This window comes from Coturnix japonica, chromosome 9 (assembly GCF_054131305.1).
Source record: "Coturnix japonica strain WE chromosome 9, WE-NBRP24, whole genome shotgun sequence".
In the NCBI taxonomy this organism is placed as follows: Eukaryota; Metazoa; Chordata; class Aves; order Galliformes; family Phasianidae; genus Coturnix; species Coturnix japonica.
The window spans coordinates 3,698,643-3,719,648 of record NC_140671.1 but is presented as its reverse complement, the minus strand read 5'-3'; the positions used below and the strand labels follow the sequence as shown (position 1 = coordinate 3,719,648).

Genomic DNA, 21,006 nt, shown 5'->3' with positions numbered 1-21,006 from the left:
TAAGACATGCAGTCCTTCCTTAGATCTCTTACACTCACCATTATCCGCTGCAGAGCAAAATTAATGCAAACTCTTCCTTATTGTTTTCCTTCTTAATTCATTTCTTTCTATAGAGGCTCAGCAAGGACCAATTTTCCAAGCGAGTTTTTAATCGCCTGAGCCCAGCATGATTACTGTCCTCCAATCTAGTTGCCATTTGATGCAATCAGCATATCAGAATACAATGATTTCTTTTTCCCCCCAAACATGAATGCTGTATGGCCAACTGATGACACTTGGCTTCATAGAAACATAGAATCCCAACAGCGCTGCGTGGAAGAAAATAACCTGATTGCAAGGACTCCCCTGGCCAAATGTGTGAAGATAATGTGAGTTTCTTTCCAGAAATGGTGTAATACAGAGCACAAAGAAATGTATGATTCCAGTATTGAGGGTGTGGAGGCAGGGAGGGATGGGCGGAGGAGCTGGGAATGCAGCGTGCACAAGGGTTTCTCACTGCTGGAATGCTTTGAAAGGGCCTTTCAGGAGTACACGTTGCCAGGGGAGATTTTCTCTCCGTGTCTTTTTGTGCCACCCCACAAATCAAAGATTTCAATACGCCAATACTGGATAACTGGAGGCTTGAGGAACTCCTGCCATGCAGAAGCTGTAGCCTTTTGGATTTCCCCAACCTACAGCGAGTTTAGAGTGAAAGATGATCAGTGTAAAATGAGACGATCCTTCCTTGGGCTAAAGTGCTTTACTGTTGTGTTTGTAAGCACATTGTGTACATTATAAACGCCAAGGCTACATTTGCAAAATTAGTGAGTGCTGAGCAGGACCACAGTGCCATAGGCAAGGGCAAAGTAACACAGAAAGTTAAAGGATCCCTATAAAGGATGGGGAGGGGATATCGGCTGCATCTTCCTTGCAGCAAATGCCCACAGCTGGGTGTCTCCTTGCAGCCCCTTCAGGAACAGCTCGTGGGGAGGTCTGGGGAATGCCTCTTTGTCTTCTTATGCAATAAAGCCCGGGGAGGTAACAATGCAGGTACAGCTGGGTCCTGAATGACTGCATTAACCCTGAGATTGGGAAGGTTCATCCAGCAGCCTCACTGTGGAGATGCTGGGGGGCTTATCCTGTGTGCATGTTGTAGAACAAATCCATTGCCCACAACCTGTGTGTCCTTCCCACTGTTCTCTGCAATGCAATGTGATTCCAACTATTTAGGTTACAGCTTGTTTGTTTTTTTACAGTGTTGTTGGTGAGTATGGTTGTCTAAAGTCTACTAGACAGCCATTTGCTGGGACCTTCTGTTCTTTGCAAACTTGACAATGTGGCTTGTTTAATCGCCTTATGTTATTATTGATATTTTCATCTTCTGTAACTAATTTTTGCTGAGGAAAAACGTATTATTGCCAACTCTGATCTCCTTAATTCTGGTAAGAAAATGCCTCCGACTTCATCCCATTTGAAGGAGACACAGATGGTTTTGTACAGGATCGTGACTCTTTGGAGAAGGCTGCTGGCATTGTGTGAGTGTCTGCAGGGTCAGGACAGGAAGGAATCCTGCTTAGTGAGACTGGAAGAAAGCTGGAAACGTGTCTGCCATTGCCTGTGTTTCAAATGATTGTTAATTTGTTAGTGGGAGTTCAGAAAGAGCTGTAGCAAGAAAAAGCCTGAGGTACCTGAAAGTGAAGGTAGTTCTAAAGAAAGATGTGACTGAACAGCAACAAGAAAACTAAGGTAAAGAAATACAAGGCATCCTGAAAAGCAGGGTTGGAAGCAGAGCAGCTCGGCCCTTCCAGTCCCCCTGGCTCAGGGTGGGACATTGGTGCACACTGCTGCAGCTGCTGTGCATGTGCTCTCTGGAAGGCAGGATGATGGAAGGATGGAAGGATGCCCACTGATGCTGCCCAGCTGCTGTTCACTGAGTTGTTCTGTTCTGGTTTTGGCTTAAGAATGCTTGCTCACTACCTTTCAGTATTATAAAGTGTGAGATGTGAGCTGTGGAGTGCAGGCATGTTGGCTTGTCTGTATGCTCCTACAGCACAGGAAGGAGGAGTGTGTTTTAGTGATACCCATCTGAGTAAAATCTTTGCTGGATAACCCTCTGGAATGTGGGCACTCAGATGGAAGTGGTGTGGGCTGTAGATTGAGGAGGCAGCGTACAGATGCACAAGAACAGCTCTTGATGCTGGCCCAATAAGACAAACAGCAGCACTGAACACGAGTTCACTGAAATCCAGAGACCTACTGCAGACACAGTCCATGTTAGGTAACAAGGAAGACTGCAAAGTGTAGAAAAGCAAACATCTTACCACCATAGAAAAAGTGCTCTTTCCCGTTAAATCGATAGGACTACATCTCTGACCTGCATAAAACATGAGACTTTAATAGAGTTATTGCGGTAAACAGAATCTAATAGCTTTAGTAGCTACAAGATGACTTGAGAGATGCCTACTGCAGGAGGATGGCCTGCTATCGAGGTGAGCTTATGGGCAGGCAGGACTAATTTCCTTCAAATTCATGCACTCTCCCTCCTTGAAAGTTGGTAGTTCTGAAGAGAGCATGAGCTTCTTAAAGACAAGGAAGAGCAAAATAATTTAGAAAGCCTTCAGTGCTGTGCTCATAACTATAAAACCACAGGACAGCACCGGTTACCTCGGGTAGGGCATGCCAGGGACACAGTATTAGCTGCATAGGATTTGTGTTCTGTTTAGGCAGAATTGTGACAGCCACAGCACCGGGTTCTTTGTCACTATTTAATTTTGTCTCTCTGTTTAATTCAAGCAGGGAAGAAAGTATCTTCAGAGCACAATAGCACAAAAGAAAAAGTATGCATTAAGTAGAAAAATGAAATCAGTATTTCACGTTAATTTGTAACTTGTTCTTTTTTTGGCAGCTTTAGCAAGGTAGGAGAGGAAAGGAAGATAATGACGTGGGGTTTCATGGGGAAGTAGTTTGTGCACAGAATACTTTGCATCTGATTGCTCCTATGTGGTTGTTCATCTGGTAGAACTATGATATCCCTCTGAGTAAGCCTGTTTTGGACTGTCAGTGTGACTAACGTTTGCACAGAATCGATGCTAACTTCAACTACTTTTGGTAGCAGCCAGTGCAAACAGTTCAGCTTGGGCTAAGAGATCTGAGTCAGTGATACATGTAAGACACAGACAAATGTAATACATTTTTCCCCAAACCCAGGTGAACTACAGCTTGATCAGGTGTATTTGCTAGAGCTGTAAACACGCTGTGCATTTGGACCTGGCTGATTTATTTCCATTTTGCTTTTCAGGCCTCTTGTTCTAGGGTTATTAACTTAGACTTTCTTTGTCTCTTTCTTGGGAATTTTAACATAGTTCTATTCAGGCTTAATCTGGAAGTTTTTGTTTGTTTGTTTGTTTGTATAGTTCAGCTCATTTTTCAGCTCTTAATGCCTTCATTATTACTATGTCACAACGACAACAATTCAGCCACCAAATTTCCCATCTGCATGCCTGTTTTCCTCAGTGTTGGAGTGGCCTGTAGCTCCGACATCACTATTTGACATGCAGTAGGGGATGCCATCTGAGGATGGGATCTACATGGGATCAATGGCAGAGGCACTATATGAACCTATAATTGCTCAGTTCCATGCCAGCGGTTTCTAAGTGTCATTATTAAAGAAATACATGTTGGTCAAGGTAAGTAACTGTTCCCATTTTGCTCACACTTTGCTTGTACCACTGGTTGAATATACTTTCCTGTTAAGTCCATAATGTACCTTTAGGCTAGGAAAGAGAAACCACAGCTTCTAATAGAAGCACCAACTCAATGATTTCTGTGATTCCAGGGATGAATTTTTATGTTGTAGATAGCTTTTACATACACTTTTTTTTTTTGTGATGAAGAGAGTTGGTCTAAAGAAAAACCATTTCTTCATGTCTCTGTACTTTTATATTCTTTGACTGCAGCCTGTTTTTCTGTACCTACACAGCCCTAGGGGGAGATCCTAAAAAAACAACCCAAAAGAGGCAAAAATCCAAAAGTACAACAGAAAACTAACGGCGATACTCTGCGGTTTGTCATTTATCTTTCATGCATGAGTTGGAATGGCTGTTTTGGCCCAGATTTGACAGGGGAGCTCGAGAGCGTTGCAGATCTATCTTGGCATTTAGATAGAGTTCGTGAAGGCACAACAGCCGTAGATGGCAGAAAGATTGACAGGAAAAACATTTGTTCGTAGCTGGATTTTAACAGGGTCTTAGTTTGGTGAGCAAGAAGTTCAGTCCACCCAGGTCACATGGGCTTAGAGCTGTGGAGCAGTCATGTAGCTCAACACTGATCCTCCTGACAATTCAATCTCTGCCTTTAAATCAAAGTCAGTAGTAAACTATGGGATTTGATACATCACTGTTCCTGAAGAGATCTGTGCAGGAAAAGTAGGTTTTGTGTCATCCCAAACATAGATGTTTTGATGTTTGTTCTCACTGTCATTAGCATTCTCCAAAGAGAAAACTCCATGTCCTGTCATGCATTTTGCAGATCCTGGTAGTCCTTAGGTCTGCAGCCCCTTTTACAGTCTTCCTGTTGCTGTCTTGTCTTGGAGACTTGGAAATTCTGGGCCAACACCACAGCAATCCTCAGGGTTCCTCTTCTGGTCAGTGGTTTCAATAGGCTGTGTTCCCTTACTGGTAAAAAGGGTTGTGTAGGGGAGATGCCATCCTTGGCTATGCCATGGCCTCTTAACTCTGTCCCTTGCCCTTGGAAGATAGAGTAGAAAGAGCAGGTGGAGATGGTGGGAGGCTGCAGTGACCCTTCTTAGCCCTGCAGACACTTTAGTTAGAGAGCTTGTTTTCCATCTTTGGTACTAGAGATTCTTTTTCTATCAGCACAGTGGACGAACATCAGTATGACAGGCGTTTGCACCAGGCATGCTGTTCCTCTGCTCTGCACGAGGTAGCTGAGATGTGTCGCCTTCCCCCTTGTCAGAGCGTGGATTTATTGATGCAATCAAAGTCAGACAACAGGCAGCAATAGGGCACGCTTCACCTGAGTGTTCTCCCCAAACAGGGCTGCTCCTGGTTTAAGCCCTGCAGGATTTGTCCTGTTTCATTCCCTGCACCAGAGGGACAATTCCCTCCTCTGCTGCTGCAGCTGGAGAACACAAAAGCAGATGCTGCTGTGATCAGATTGTTATACTTGTAACTCATGAGCTGTGTAACCCCTCCGTGATTCAGAAGCATTGCAACCGCTGTCCCTGGGTGGGTGGCAAGAGGTGAGCTGTGCCCTGAGGCTCCTTCTGGTTTGGTTCCTCTGATCCCTCTGCATGTGAGCTTCCCTTGTTCCTGGCTTCTTGGGCCTCTCCACCTGCTCTGGTAAGGAACCTCAGCCAGGAGTGGGAGGGATAGCAGGGCTATAAGGCAGCGGGTTACATAAGGATCTCTTTGCAAGAGGCTCCAGCTGACTGAGGTGCAGCTCTTGTATGTATGGTGTAGTAATTCCTTTGAATTTTTATGCAGAATTTAAGTTTCTAATTTAAGGCTGTGTCACGACTGAACCATGCCATCTTTAGCACAGTCTTACAGACTTGTTTACATACCTAAGCAAGCAAATCCAGTGCTTTGCATTAAGGAGTTAAGCTCAGTCTCACAGTTGTGTCATTCTGACAATAAAGAGAGATGAAATATTTTCTCTGACAAAATCTGCTGTGTCACTCAGTCACCTCCTGACAATTTCAAGAGCCCTGAGACTGTGCACTTGAATGGTAACCTACCTGCATTTTTGATACACAGAGACTCTGTTCTTTCTAGTGCGCTCACCCTGAAGGACCTCCCTGGTTTTCCTTCTATGTCTGTCCCAGAGCTCTCCCTGCAAAGCACCGTCTGCAGGAGCACAGCTCAGCAGTGTGCATTGCACAACCACACCAGCACAGCAACTGGGATGCACAGGGCAGGTGCTGTATTGCTGGAATACCACGGGACGAGTGATCTAGCAATGTCTAGAGACTGTTTGTACGTGCGTGAGGATCTTGCACCATCCTTGTATGTACTGCTCTAAACCTGGTTCTCTGAACAACACCCAGCTGTATCCCTTGGCTTTTTCCACTTACTGCATAGGGAGATCTGTCTCTTAATGCTGAATTTCTGCATCAGCCTGTATTAAATGTTAATACAGTCTGGTAAGAGGGTAAATATGTATATATCTATACGACCAGAGAAGGAAGACAATCTCTTAGCTCTTGGCTTTCCCTCTGGACAATTATATTGAAGCACTTGGCTGAGTGAAAATGGTTTAAGGACAGTTTTTGTTGGCCGTGTTTGCTGTCTAAATATCCTCTTTTCCTCATTTTTCCTAATTAATGAATTATTTGTTGCTCAGAAACTAAAAGCTAGCAGGGAAGACTTATGAATGTAGATGCACTAAAATCTAGGCATAGGACCAAAGCTTCCTTTGCAAAATAGAAGTGTACTTCTGTGTATTTAAGAACTCCTCTTGGAAATTTGTTTTTCTGGTTTTCAAATGATTCTTTAGGCTAAAAAAACGGTGTATCCTTTCATGACTGGTACAAGATTAAAGGCTGCATTGGTGTGGCCAATATTCATGATGGAGCACATCACTCTGAATACTACATTAAGCCCGTAAGCTTTGTTACTTACTCTGTTTGTCTGATGGACTTGTGGCTTTATGGTGCTGTTGTAGTTGCCATATATTCAAATCCCATTCCAAGGGAAGGGGTGCAGGTGTCCTTCAGAGGCAGAAGCAGCATATGGGTTCCTTTTCCCTATGGAGCAGTCCAGGAGCAGCACAAAGATGGGGCATGCGGTCCTGGCCCTGCAATGAAGTCCTTCTGTTCCAGCATCATGTTGCTGTGCAGTGGGAGGGCCGGGTGCCCTTGTCCTACACCAGGGCTCAACATACTGTGTGTCCTCCAGCTTCCTGCTGTGTTGTAGCACCTATGAAGCGCCTGTGGGAGATGGGGAAACATGGAGGTGACCTGCATTTGCCAGGAGTGAGAAGAAAGCAGCAGGCACAGTAAGCTTTAGCAACTGCAGCTGACCTGCAGGCTTTGTTGCTTTTTCTTTCTAATAACAAGTTCTTTGGAAACCTTTATTTTCCCTCTTCAAATTTCATTGGGAAAATTGAAGGATATGCAACACATGAAATTGAATGAATACGCATGTAATTGTTTCTTTTTCTTTTAATTTCATGGAGCCTTAGATCTTAAATTTCAGTCACAGGGATTAGAGCCATGAATCTGAACAATAAGTTTACTTAGTACACAGAAGATTACTTTTTAAGCCCATTATTTTACAAAGAACTTCAGTGCAACTGCAGTACTCTGTGTCTGCCTAAATATTCTCCCCTCTCACTCTTCTCAACGATGTGCAAATTACTGTCAGCCCAGAACCCCATTTGTGTGAGTAACTCAAGTGAAGAAAATAAAGAAGAAAAAAAGAAACCACTGAGGAAAAAAAAAAAAGAAAGCAGTTTATAGTTCAAACACATGTGTTAGTCTCACCCAATGAGCAGCTTCTACAGAGCAGGTTCAGTGCTATAGATTAGAATTGGTGCAAGAAAGTGCTGGCACCATGTTGCTGGGGTTTCACCAGGTAAACAGCTCTTAATCCCTCCTGGGACGCCAGCTGATGAATATGAAGCACATGGATGTTTACTTAAACTACCAAGTGTTGGTAATGCTTAATCTGCAGGCGTTTAAGGATCAAATACTTAAGCTAAAGACACCTCATACAAGTATGTGCTTAGAATTTGTGCCTGTTAGAGATGCTTTATTTCAGTGTAAAGAATGAAGATGTCTGTCTAGAGATGAGCGTGGCTGGCTGGGAAGGCTGCTAGCCCAGGAGCAGCACTGCTTTGGGTGACAAGACAAGCAGAAGCCAAGCTGACTTGTGTACCAGCCTGCCTGAGCAATAGAAACTAGGGGAGCAAGGATGGAACAACTTGCATAGCAAATGGACAAAGGTATCAAGGGTGGACCAACCACTATTCCAGGTACTGCAAGCAAAGATGTTCCAAAGATATCATCTTAATCTGCCCACTGATTTCATCTAATGAAGATTATCTCTTTTTTTTTGTGATCTGTACAAAGTGGTGCTGAATCACAGGGGAGAGCAGAAACAGTCGCATTTAATTCTGAGAGAACTCCTCAGATTTTTTGTAGAGAAAAAGCAGATAAAAGCTCAGCTGATTAGTAAAGGGTCTTTGCACATGGAGCAGAAACCATGTTGGCAGGAACCATGTACTGCTATTAGCTGCCCCTAACCGCTTCCAGCATTCACTCCACAGAATCAGTGAGAACGAAATGCCAGAGTGTCTGCCCATCTTTGCAGCTGCACAGCCACTGTGAATGCACAGCAGTTATTACTGAGCCTGAATTATGTCGGGCCAAGGAGCAAGCTGAAGCCTGAAAGCACATCCACCTTTCTCTGGTCCTCCTCTTTTAACCTGTGCACCCAACAAACTTATCATCTCCAGCAGGAACGCCCCTGCATGGCATGCTGGAAAGTGAATGAGAGCAGCTGCTCTGCACCTGGGACTGAAATCTTGGCAGATCTCATGTGTTGTTTAATAATTTTGCATAGATCAACAGTTTCTGAATAGTGCTCACTTCATTCAGTACAGCAGGTTTTTAAATTCTCATTGTACGTTTATGGATCATTGCACCTTTTCTAAGCCACGGCAATTGTCTCTATTGTGAAACCAAAATGTTAATGTCTTCCATGCTGTCCTTCCCTCTAGTTCAGTGCATTTCAATGGGGGTTAAAAGGTAAAAGCACTCTGAAACTTCAGATAAGCACTGACATCATTGGAAGCTACACCTAATCTCATCTCCCTCCTTCTGTCCCTCCCTGTCAGTAAACAGTGACATCTAGAGAGAAATGAAGCTTCTTTAATGAAACAATAGAGTGTCACTAATTCTGTTGTGCTAATTGCTGCTGAGCTTGCATTGAAATGGTCTCACGTTGTCCATGCAGAGCTCTGTGCAGCTGTGTGACTGAGCATCCCCTCCAGAAGCCTATCACACATCCCATCACATTTCTGTGCTCTGTTGCTCATGCAGCACTTCATTTGTCATGAAGTTTTCCAACTCTTTGGTTCCATGGACAAAGGATCTTCCTTTCATTCCAGCTTCCAGCTGCCCATTGCTACACTTCAGAGCATAAACTACAGTTTGTATTTTGTACCAGTGTCATAAGTAGTCTTCAGAGTGAGCCCAATCTGGCAAATGGAGTTATGGATGATGTTGTCTGTATCTGACAACTAAAGAAATAAAACATGGGAAATCTCTCAGGCCCATCTTGACCCCTGTAAGCTGGTATATGGGAGAAATTTCATTGTAATGATATTTTTAAGTGTAGCTATTGGAGTGCACTGAATCACGCTGCTTGTGTATTGTTTATATGTGACATTATTACTCACTGCTAAGATGAAAAGCAAACACATACACCGCATTGGGGAATACTTGATTGGAACTCTTGCAATTGTTTCTAAGTAGGAAACAAACTTCAGATCATATCTCGAGGGATTCTCACGGCCAACCCTTGTATCTGAACTTACAGCAGCTATTCCAGAGAATAGTACTTGGAGAACTGTTACACCTGTCTCTCAGTCTCCCTATGCAATGACCTGTGAGCTGAGGATGATGTGCAAGATTTTGATGGAAAGCTGTAAAAATTAATCACACAGCAAGCTGATTTGTTTTCCTGTTAGTTCCCATCTCCTCTGTTTCACCTGTTCCCCCAAAGAGTATGTAAACCTGCACTGACCCTTACAGGGAACGCTTTCCCAATTACTCTTTGGATTGCCAGAGCTTGATGAGGGCCAAACAAAGCGGCTGTGAGAGGCAGTGCAGGGCAAACCGTGCTTCTCACAATTACCTGTGGGAATTGCAGCCAACCACCTGCTTCAAAGCCCAGAGGGGTTAATTGCAGCCTTCTTTCTCCTGCCCTGCACACAGAGCAGATAGCCAGCTGTCCTGCACACAGCACTTGCTGTCTTTGTCTTGCAGTTGACAGTGGCAGACAGTTTTACAAAGCCTCTGCCCATTTTAGATTAGGGAGCAGTTTGAAGTTCTATCCATGCCACCTTCTCACTGTGTAATGCCTGCATTAGACCAACCAAGCCTTTCCCACTTGCTTCCCTCAGAAGCAGCATCTCAGCAGCGACTTATGGGACTGCCCCAGCCCCAGCAGCAGGGACACGCTCTCCTCCAGAAGCACCAGGATAACAGGGGACAAAGCCAAGAGAAATCTTTGCTTTATCCCTTGACCTCCTATATGCCAGCGGGGCTTGCATTGAGTCCCCAAAGCTCAACACGTTTCTCATTCTGTCTTCAAATCTGAGGACTGGCAGGATGCTGTGAGCATCACATCGCAGCTCTTGTCTCAGATCTGGACAAAATTAACTCTTTGTGCAAGGAGCCAGAGTAAGCTTTGCCTGAACGAACAGTGGCTGTGATTTCACACACCACATCACAGACTAACACCTGGATTCAAAGGTTTTTCTCACCCTTACTTCCACAGTCAAACATAATTTGATTTAAATTCCTAGTATCCACACAAAAACACAAACTCTAGACAGGGAACTGAAACAACAACTAGATCTCTGTTCAAATTGTCTTACCAAGACTGGATTATTTTCTAGAAGATACACTGAAGTGAAACAAGTGTGTACGAGGGCATCAGGTGTACTTCTACAGCACAGGTGGATGTACAGATGTATACTTACCTCTTGGTCTGTATGTATGTGAATGCATGGCCCTGTCTGGATGTAATCTGTGAAATGTGTAAGACAAGCCTGCTGATATTTTTACAGCTACAATTAAAGTCCATCTTTCTGTTCCCCAGTTCAGAGCCTTGCCTGCTTGCTGACAAAAATCCAAGGACTTTTTAAGCCACTACAAAGAGTAACCTAAAATATCAGCCGCTGTCTTGTCAGGTATTAGTTATTCCCTCGATCAGGCCTTGGTGTTTATCCCTCCCTCTTTGGGTTTTCCTAATTATTTCTGCCTTGTTTTAATTCTCAGAAAACTCCCTAGATGTGGGGTTTATGAGTTAGAATCTCAACTGCTCATTCAATTAATGGGCTTGATTAACGTGCTTCAACTTCCCAGAGACACTTGTGACACATTATGAGGGGGAAACAAGGATTCCGAGTATGCTCCATCTCATTTGTGATACTCCTGAGACTGGAATCCATTAGAAGCTCTTTTATCAGATAGCTAGAGTTTATTTCTCATATTTAAATTTCATTTTTTTTTAATTGCTGCATTTATTCAGCATTGATGTGGAAGGATCATTCTCTCCTAGAGTGACTTAGGGTCCTGTGCTCCTTAGTTTGTAACTTGGGTTACTTTGCAAACAAGTGATTCTAGTATCAGTATATTGATTAGAATCTGACAAGCTGATGTGAACATGGCTTAAGTGGAGGTGCAGCTCTTTTGCTTTATGTTTGAGTATCTTATACAGAGAGAAAGCCTATCAAGGCTGTAAGAAATTAGGATATTCTGTGCTTCTATGAACTCCATGTAACTAGAATTTAACCCCTGCTTTAGCCAATAACCCTTCATATTTTTGTCTGTTGACACTGCACAGTACTGGTGGTAGGTGGATGGTTGGACTAAATGATCTGAGAGGTCTTTTCCAGCCATAATGATTGTGTTATTCTATATCTGAGCCTCAGTGCAATGCAACATGGAACAGTCCTGATGAGAGAACGGAGCCCATTTCAGTGACAGAACCACCTCGTGTGACTCAGAGTGCAGACGTGTAATGAATACACGCACATAGGCATGTATATATACATGAATATGCATTTATATAAACTCAGTACGCTAATCTAAATGCATGCATGGTCTAAAAGTATCCATATACACACACGCATGAGAATATAAAAAAACATGCTTTACCAAGAAGTCCCATCCTTCCTGGATGCAAGTCAAATGCACTGCTATGCCAGATTCCTTATATAACGATTCCATATAACGACACACAGCCACCATGAATACATTCTGCTAAAACAATTACAGAGAAGTTCTAAAAATTAATGCTTCTGCTGCACTTTTGCTCACGAGCCATACGGGGAGCTTCTGCCTTTCAGTATTACAGTGCTCAAGGAAAAAGAAAAGGATTCTATTTTACGGTTCTGAGTCAGTCTTTTTCTTACTAACATATGGCCCCATTTTTCCAGGTTCTTTAAGCGAGTTGTAAACATAAACTTTGATGCATATGGAGTTTGATTCATGAAGAGTTTAATTTGCCTGGTATAAAAGATTCACGTAGGTTATATAACATCATGAAATTATTTTTGTCATTTGAGTAGGCTCCATTGAGGAAGGCAAAACTGTTTCCCTGGCGTCCTTTTATCACTGTTTGCTACTAATTAGAAAACTGGAAAGACAATAAGCATGATTCGCATTATCTGCATTGTCTTTGGGCTGATGCGCTGTTCCTTGTGCTTCCTCAGGATCTTTTATGCACTTCTCAATTAATCTTTTTATTATCTTTTTTTTTTTTTTTTTAAAGGTTTCTGACAGATGTGACTCCGTCTTCGTTAATGGCAAGGAAATGAAAAGCAAAGTGGATACTATTGTTAACTTCACTTATGAGCATTTTACCACCCAATTAGAAGTGACGGTCTGGGTTCCGCGCCTACCGCTGCAGATTGAGATCTCCGATACGGAGCTCAGCCAGATCAAAGGCTGGAGGATACCCGTCACCTCCAATAAGAGGTATGCATGCAGCATTAGCACCAGCCTGAGCCTCTGGTTTTAGAATGCTTCACATTTTTAGTGTTTCTCAGAATGTAAACCCTCCTGTTTGAAATGAGATCTATGTTCTGTCTTTGCCTTCATTACAATGCCCAACAATGGTATAAGCAGGCTACATTTTACCCTGACTTGTATAGTTTAAAAGCCAGTGGCTGTGCTTGGAGCAGTAATCGATTCCATGCAAACTCAGGACATTGTATCACAAAGTCCAGTGTGCAAATCTGACAAAAAAAACCCTAGACCTCTGTCAACCCCATATACAGAAGTTTAGTGATGTTCAACACTAACCAGTGTATGTGGCTGCATAAAAGAAGGCAAGGGAAGAGTCAGGCATTGAGTCACTGAGCAATCGCAGCTTGGATGTTGCACAAGTCCAAGTCAGCCTGTGCTCTGCAGGACTCAACCTGGGCATGGTTCAGAGGACAGCTTACACCAAAAAACAAAGGACACCTCACAGATCCAGAGGATCTCCCTTCTGTTCTCCATTTGACCTTGGCAGCCCCATATTCATTATTGTAATGCAGCATCCAGCTCCCCTAACAAACACCCTACAAGTTCTTTATTTTTCCTTAGCATAACTTGGCATTTCCAAATTCCAAAGCAGCAGCAAAAGTACACTTTGCACAATACTGTTTCTGTTGCACTCTTGTATTGCCCTTTCTACTGCACTGACTTTTCTGATTGTAACAACAATACTTAATATTCACAAATTCAAAGCAGAATAATGGCTTCTTAACAGCCATTTTCAGAACCTGCTTTGACCATGTTTCAGGTCTCCGCACGCTCTCACTGTCCCATAGCTTTGCACCGTACGTGGTTAGGCACTCAAAAACAACACATAAAGACTTGAAGGCAAAATTCTACCAGGACACGCATGGATTGAAAATGATGACGATGAAACCAACTCACATGGATTCTAAGCTCGGTTCTCTTACCCTCCCTTACTGAAAATATCCATTCTGGTAGAATAGATGAAGAACTTCCAGGAATGTGACTGTATTGGTGGGTTTCAGGAGAAGTTGAGAAATGGTGCAGGGCACCAAGGCATGGCACCAAATCACATTTATAGTACAGTGGGAAAGCATTTCTGGCTGCAGCACCAGGAGTGCTAAACAATGTGGCAATGTAGCTGAAGCACTCAGTTTGCCCAGGAGAACATCTCAGCTACTGAAGAGCCTTACAGAGCCCGGATAGACCACAGTGGAGAAGAATTATCTAACACTTTATGAGAGCATAAAACTCAGGGTAATAATATAGAAAATGTACAAGAAACTCAGGTAATGAGCTCAGAAGAAAGAGACTGCCTTACCTCTTGGCTATGTGGATGTTTTTTCCAGCTATAACAGAAGAATACACAATGAGGATCTGATGCAGAAGAAATGTGTGCTTGCTTCAGTGATAAAGGCCAAGTTGCTGCCTGTGGAAGGAAGAGATGTGCTAGGCAATGAATGAACACACACCAGCTGCTTACAATCTTGCTGAACTTACCTCCTGCATGCAGCGTGCCTGGTGATGTAACACCTCCTTAGGCACAACTCCTGTCAATGCCAGTGGGGATTTCGCTGAGTAAATGGCTGCAGGATTAGGCTGTTGGTATTTATTGCAGGAGTAAACTTCCAGCAGAAAGCTCAGCAAGTCAGACTTTCAACTCTGGTTAACAGTCGTGGACATTCTGACTTTAAATCCATTACACAGAGTGCTGGAAATTTACCCCCTGGTGCCTAGTCCTGATTTATTTGGCCAGCTGAAATAAAGACATGGTCTGAGAGCCTGCTCTGTTTGCAAGCTGGCAAGCTATGGAAGCGTGCTGCTGCTCACATTGCATCCCAACTGCTGGCATGGCTCTGGCAGGCATTTGCTGTCAAGGGTGGGGAGTAGAGACTTGCTTGTACCATTCCCAGAACTGCAGCTGGTAAGTTTATGGCACTATGTGTCAGCAATCCATGCACTTATGAGCTGGAAATAATGTACCCCTTATTTTATGCAATGTTCATTTGTTTTCTTTTTTTTTTTTTTTTTTTTTTAACTTTGTGGGAATATTATAAATCAACAAGCAACCTAGCACTAGCATTAGCTCTGCTCAGTCTGCTATTTACCTTGTACCTGAGGTTTTTACATTTCTTTTATTTTTAGATCTGGCTGGATTTTAGCTGAGATTTAATGGCTTTTCTTCTGTTATTTTCTTCGGGTTTTTCTCTTTGATTTTCAACCTACCTTATTCCTCCATCTCTTTCATAAGTGCTTTCTTTCCTAATGCTCTGAGCAAGGGGAGGAAAAGCAGATGGAAGTGAGCTATGTGGGTGTGGTGAAGGGTCCTTGAGCCAGCACGGGCTCACAGAATTACTCCTGCTTGTAATGGGCTGCAGAGAAGCTCACAGTCGTAGCAAACAGATGTATGTTTAAATTAAAGTCAAATACTGGAGTGGAGAAGAGGTCCAGCCAGATTCTGCCAGTCTAACAAGGACATTTACTTTGATTCCTCATGCATCTGAAAAATAATTATCCTCTTCCTGAAGCTCCTGCACTAGTTCTATGCCCAAGACATTTATGCATGATGAATGGCTCTTAACTTGCGTTAATATGAACTGCATGGCTAAAGCCTCACAGAACAAGCTAGAAATTTAATTTAAGTACTTGTTTGCAACTGGAATAGCGCTTTGTTTTTGTGAGGCTCCCAGGGAAACAGACATCACACAGCAGGACTCCAGCATATGCTTCAGTGTCGGGCACATGGTGTGTTGGACTTGTACCAGCATCTGGTCACTGAGCAGGAGCTAATAAAGCCTTTACTAGATCATGGTGACTGGAACCTTCACATCACATAAACCTCTACGATCTATTAAAGCCAAACACGGCAATCCTTGTGAAAGGCACTCAGTTGAACTCATGGTGATGTGTTTGGTGGTGAGTCAACTTCAGTCCTGTCTGCTACTGGAGATGAACACAGGAAGATCAGGTGGAATGAAATTAATGGACAGGAAGTGCTTAACTGGACCTCATTGTGAGCGCTGTCACCTGGAAATGAAGCCATCCTCTTAATGTGAATCCAGCATCTCCCACTAAATCACCTTCTACTGGCTTGAGTTTTGTGTTGAAATAGATTGTTTTTCGGCTGGGGGTGTTGCACATTCCTTTTCAACACGTGGCTCTTCTCTATGGGTATTTCAAATTCAAAACCAGCAAAACTGATCTCGTTGGAGTTTTTTAAACACAGAATTAGCATCTGGCCCAAGAACTGGATGCCTGGTCTGAGAGTGGTGCAAATTAAAAGGGACATACTTAAACTGCTTGAAGGCTGTGTCTGGAACGTGAAGCTGACAGATCACTGATTAGATCAGTGCTAGCAGGCACCCTCACAACAGGGCTGCTGCTTTAACTCAGCTCTCTGGCAAAGGCTTTTCTGTGTGAAATGTAAATGAAATGTAATTCTGGCAACCTTGCTTTGCTCCAGAAAATTAAAAAAAATAATAATAACAATAAAAAAGGCTTCCAAACAAGGTTGAAAAGCAGCAAGAAACTGGATAATAAGGATTCTGAGTGAGTTCCAGAGCTAACCTCAGAGATGACCATGGGGTAAGGGAAAGCAAAATATTCAGCAATAGCTCATATTCATGAGGACACGTCTTAAAAAGAAAATGAGCTCACTGCTTGAGGAGGGAAGGGTTTTAATCCTACTGAAAACACTGGAACAAGAAATTTAAGACTCTAAAGGGAACTGTGCAATTCAGTAGATTTCAAACATTTTGTTGGGTCCGTGGAGACAGAACACTCAAATGCTCTTATAAACTGAATCGGGGATTTGTGGCTTTGAAGTGGAAATGGATATCATTTATTTAATAAAGAAGAAAAAAGAGAAGAGAGAACCTGAGTTGGTACCTGGCAAAGCAGAGTTGCAAAGCGTGCACTGAAAATTCAGACACCTCTGTTTTTCCTTAGCGCTGACATATGAAATTCTCTTGCCCAGTCCGTGACTTAAGGATGCTTTTCCACTGTTCCACATTAGCATGCAGTGGAAACCACGTACTTTGAAGGAGAAATATACAGATATCAATAGCTGTAAATATTTCTGTAGGGGAAACAGAGCCCTTACCTTTGCCTGCATCAGATAGCACACGGAAATACATGGCTTGAATCATCTTTTGGCTGCCCAGATAATCTGAAGCTTCATAACCCAGCAGTAGTGCTCCCAATCTGGCCTTTCACCATGCTCCTTAACTCCTGGTCTTGCTGCCCACAACGCATTGCTCAGATCTGTCTGGCTCCTGCACATTCTTTTCCAGTTCTGCACTGGTATTAATAGCACTGTCAAAAAGCAGGGTAAAAGCTCAATTTCTTGGGGCCTTGGTTTTCCCAAAGTCTGTGATTACTCGGAGCTGGGTTATGGTTTAGATGAGCTAAAGAGCATTAGAATACAGGAATAATTTAAAAGCGGGAACCTTAAGGAGTTGATGAACTCTTTTACAGCATTATAAAGCCAAAAGACATCCAAATGGGTCAGGAAAACTCTATCAACATCCCTTTGAGTGCTGCCTCAATGGCTGTTTTGCTGACTAGCTGCATCAGTGCACGGCCCAGGTTGAAACTCAGGCTGGGAAACAGAGAACAACTGAAAATTTCCCTCAGCCACTCAGCTGGTGTCCTTTGTTTGTGCAATGTAAATCCTCTCTTAAGATCCTCTTTTGTCATAAAAATTAATTGGTGCTTCATTCAGTGACTAATGATGAACACTGCTGTTTTACACATACAAAACCAAAAAGGGCTGTACCAAATACCACTTATTTCAGGCTGAATATATACGTATATCCACCTAACAAATGATGCACTGAGAATATATTTCTAGTGAATGAGATTCTGTAACACCAGGACTTTATAGCATTTTGAAGAGCACAAGGGCTTCTCTTAGATACATTTTCAGCTTACAGTTTGCCAACTTTGTCATAAAACAATTTATAACAAAAGCAATTCTGTTTTATAATAGTTTTTCATAGCCAGTATTTCAAAAAGGAAGATAAAAGACCGTAGTAAACACAAAACTGCTTCCCAAAATACTGTGAAAAATAAGAGGCTTACCTGGTATTTCACACCTTTGCTATAAAGTCACTTCAGCTTCAATAAATGAGCAAAAGAGGAAGGCAAAATATTTCTGAACAATAAATTCCACAGCGTGAGGGCATAACAAGTAAAAATTTGACCACCTAGGACTTAATGCCTGACTTGCAAGAGATAAGAACATCCATGTATTTGCTCCAAGGAATAAATAACAACAACAAAGAATTCATGGGAAACTAAGTTTTAAACTAGAGAAGACTGTGAGATGTGACCAGCCCTAAAACCATGTACAAATCACTGATAAAAGGCTTATGTAAAACTGTGATATTGATATGGGTTATATTTTGCATGGGGGACAAGGCAGGTAGAAAACATTAATGGAAGTGTATGTAATGCTGTACCTATTCCTAAGGGTGAGTCTGACCAGTTTGGGATGATGCTTGTGGAGCACCATCATGGATAACATCATCATTTAAGCGCCTTTATGGGCTTTTTGGAGTTCCATGCAGTGATTGTGTTTCTAAATGTAACGTTTGCATGAACTATATGAGGTTTTCAAACACAGTGGCATGACGTGGGGCAGCATTTTGAGCAGATTAGCAATGCAATACAAATGTTATAAGCAAGGGTGGAGGAAGGGAGGCTAAAACTTTTCCCACCTCTGCTGAGCTACTGTACGGCTTTGTTCCCAAATGGCCCCCTCACAGACCTTTCACACTGCTTTCCTTAGCACTCTACAAGATTTGACTGCTAAACGAAGGTAAGCAGAGGTGGATCCACTGAAATCAGTACCAACAGCACAAAAATCTATATAAGTGTAACACCCAGATGCAGTTCTCTTCCAAAATCTGGTTACCTGTTTCTCAAGCAGTAATAGATAACGCCAACCTTAATCTAATTGAACATACTGTGTAAATGGAGCTCTGCAGTGTTGTATGGAGATTCAATGTGGCAATTCAATAAACATAAATACGTTTACAGGCCTACCCGTGACAGTGAGGATGAAGAAGATGATGAGAAAAAAGGAAGAGGTTGCACTCTTCAGTATCAGCATGCCATGGTGCGAGTCCTCACACAGTTTGTAGCCGAATCCTCTGAGTTTGGAGGCTACCTGACCTATATGCTAGGCTCTGAGTGGCAGTTTGACATCACTGACCTTGTGACTGATTTCATGAAGGTGGAAGATCCCAGGATTGCTAAGCTTCAAGATGGTCGAGTTCTGGTGGGTCGGGAGCACGGCATCACCACAGTCCAGGTACTGCTTAAGTTGTCACTGCAGCTTCAGTAGAAGCCTAAAAAGAAGTTGGAACAGGTTTTTGTTTTTGCTGTTTGTCACTTCCAAACAATACCTGTAGGTGAAATTTAGCAAGGTTGTATTCATATTATTAGGACTAAGGAATACAGTGGGATTTACCAAACATTATCCACACAGCTAGCTTCTTTTTAAATAGGGACCTTATGAACTTACTGGTTAGAAAGTTTTACTTATGATAAACCTGCATTTTTACTTAGATGTAGTAAAACACAAAATGAAGCACGAAAAATGGACACAAAAGCAATCTTTCAGAGTTTTCAGTTACCCATCAATCTTAATTCAGCTTTTTAAATCAAAATAAAGGAATATGAGCATTGAGGATAAACCGTAAGCACTCATAACATTCCAGTCATGTTAAATTTCCCTAGTAGTCAGTGCACAGAATCAGAGCTCAGTTCCTGTCAGCCTAAAACAAACAACACAGAGAAGACAAGGGATTTCTGCCCTTGAAGTGCTTGTTTCTCCCCAGTGACTGTAATGGTGCAGAAAGAAGCCAGCTCAGATGCAGATATCTTATAACATAGATATCTGATGTTACATTAGATGACTTACACAGCGAATATTTGGGGCTTGATCCAGCCGTACTGCATTCATTGGAAACATTATAGAGCATACAGAAATTCATTTAATTTAAACCACGCTCCATAGTTGAGATGAGGTGGCCATTTTTGAAGTGTTTTATTAAATTATTTTTATAAATATAGTCATTTAGTAGCAAATTAGTCCAACCTCCTGGGAGAAACAGGAATTATAGTTTATAAATAAATGTGACAAACGTGAGATTAACCAAAGCATTATGCCAATGAGACTAATGATGCTTTCTAACACAATTGGTTGCTGTTTCATGAGTGAGTTTTCTTTTCTCTTTCCAGGTTCTGTCACCTCTTTCTGATTCCATCCTGGCAGAGAAAACGGTGGTAGTTCTAGATGACCGTGTAACTATTACAGATCTAGGAGTGCAACTAGTTTCAGGCTTGTCCCTCTCCTTACAAATCAGCAAAGGAAATAAAAGAGCTATTGTATCCACCACCTCTGCACACGATATCCTTCATACACCAAAACAGGTATGAAACAAAACAGCATATAGAAGTAAAGTAGAGTAAAGCAGCTTGCTATAAGTTTGGACTGCATGTATAATAGTGCTGCTTTCCATGAGGTCATATAAACTAATGGCTCTTCAGCTTAGTAACAATTTCTACAAGTGCAAACATTCATACAGAATGACTGACCTGGTAGGCAGACTTGCACTGAGCGAAGAAAGCGATGGCCTGTCTGTGCACATGTAATGCTGTAGAAAGCATTAAGCATGTAGGAGTCATTCAGTACACTTTTCCTATGGCTCAGCTCTGTAATGAGATGTAGAAACCTCATGCCTTGACAGTCTCAAGGTCAGAATGGCCAAAGGAACTTCTTGGCTGCACACACAAGTTTTCGTGGCTTCCATGCTGAAATATGATGGGTTAGAGCATGTAATATGAGAAGATACAATGGTTGGGATGAGACCACTGAATGAAGCGTCTTCTATATTTTCCACTATGTTTATATAGAATTGATGCTCTGTAACAGAAGAAAAAGTACAAACTATTATTTTCACACCAGCAATTTGCAGTAGGACAAATTATTTTCATTGAAGTCTTCCTAAACACTGGAGAGGCTGCAGTGTTTCTTGTATAAAGAACTGCAATCTCTTTTGCGTATTTAATATGGTTGCGTGCATTTGAAAGCATGACAGAACATTTAAAATGCTGCACTGAGCTGTTTTCTTAACCTAGTTTGTTTCAGCAGGCTGAATGGGATCACCATTCCAGTCTGTAACCGCTCCACATGTTGTACTAAATATAGCATTGGAACTGCAGCATTACAGGGATTTCCCATTATAAGGCAGTTGTAA

The 21,006-nt window shown here is 42.3% G+C and overlaps 1 protein-coding gene and 1 long non-coding RNA gene across 2 annotated transcripts in view; one reads left to right on the top strand and one right to left on the bottom strand.

Moving 5' to 3' along the window:
• Positions 1-21,006, top strand: part of LOC107321483 (transmembrane protein 132B-like) — a 169,185-nt gene that overhangs the window by 143,231 nt on the left and 4,948 nt on the right. The window contains exons 6-8 of the mRNA XM_015878432.3: positions 12,507-12,712; positions 18,782-19,055; positions 19,988-20,179. Of these exons, the coding sequence (XP_015733918.1) occupies positions 12,507-12,712; positions 18,782-19,055; positions 19,988-20,179 (672 nt within the window). The remainder of the gene's footprint in view (positions 1-12,506; positions 12,713-18,781; positions 19,056-19,987; positions 20,180-21,006) is intronic.
• On the bottom strand, positions 6,310-20,672 carry LOC146759640 (uncharacterized). Its single transcript, XR_014949059.1, has 3 exons — positions 20,345-20,672; positions 14,061-19,092; positions 6,310-6,928 (listed from the first exon to the last, which is right to left on the bottom strand). It is a non-coding gene; the product is annotated as an uncharacterized LOC146759640 (long non-coding RNA).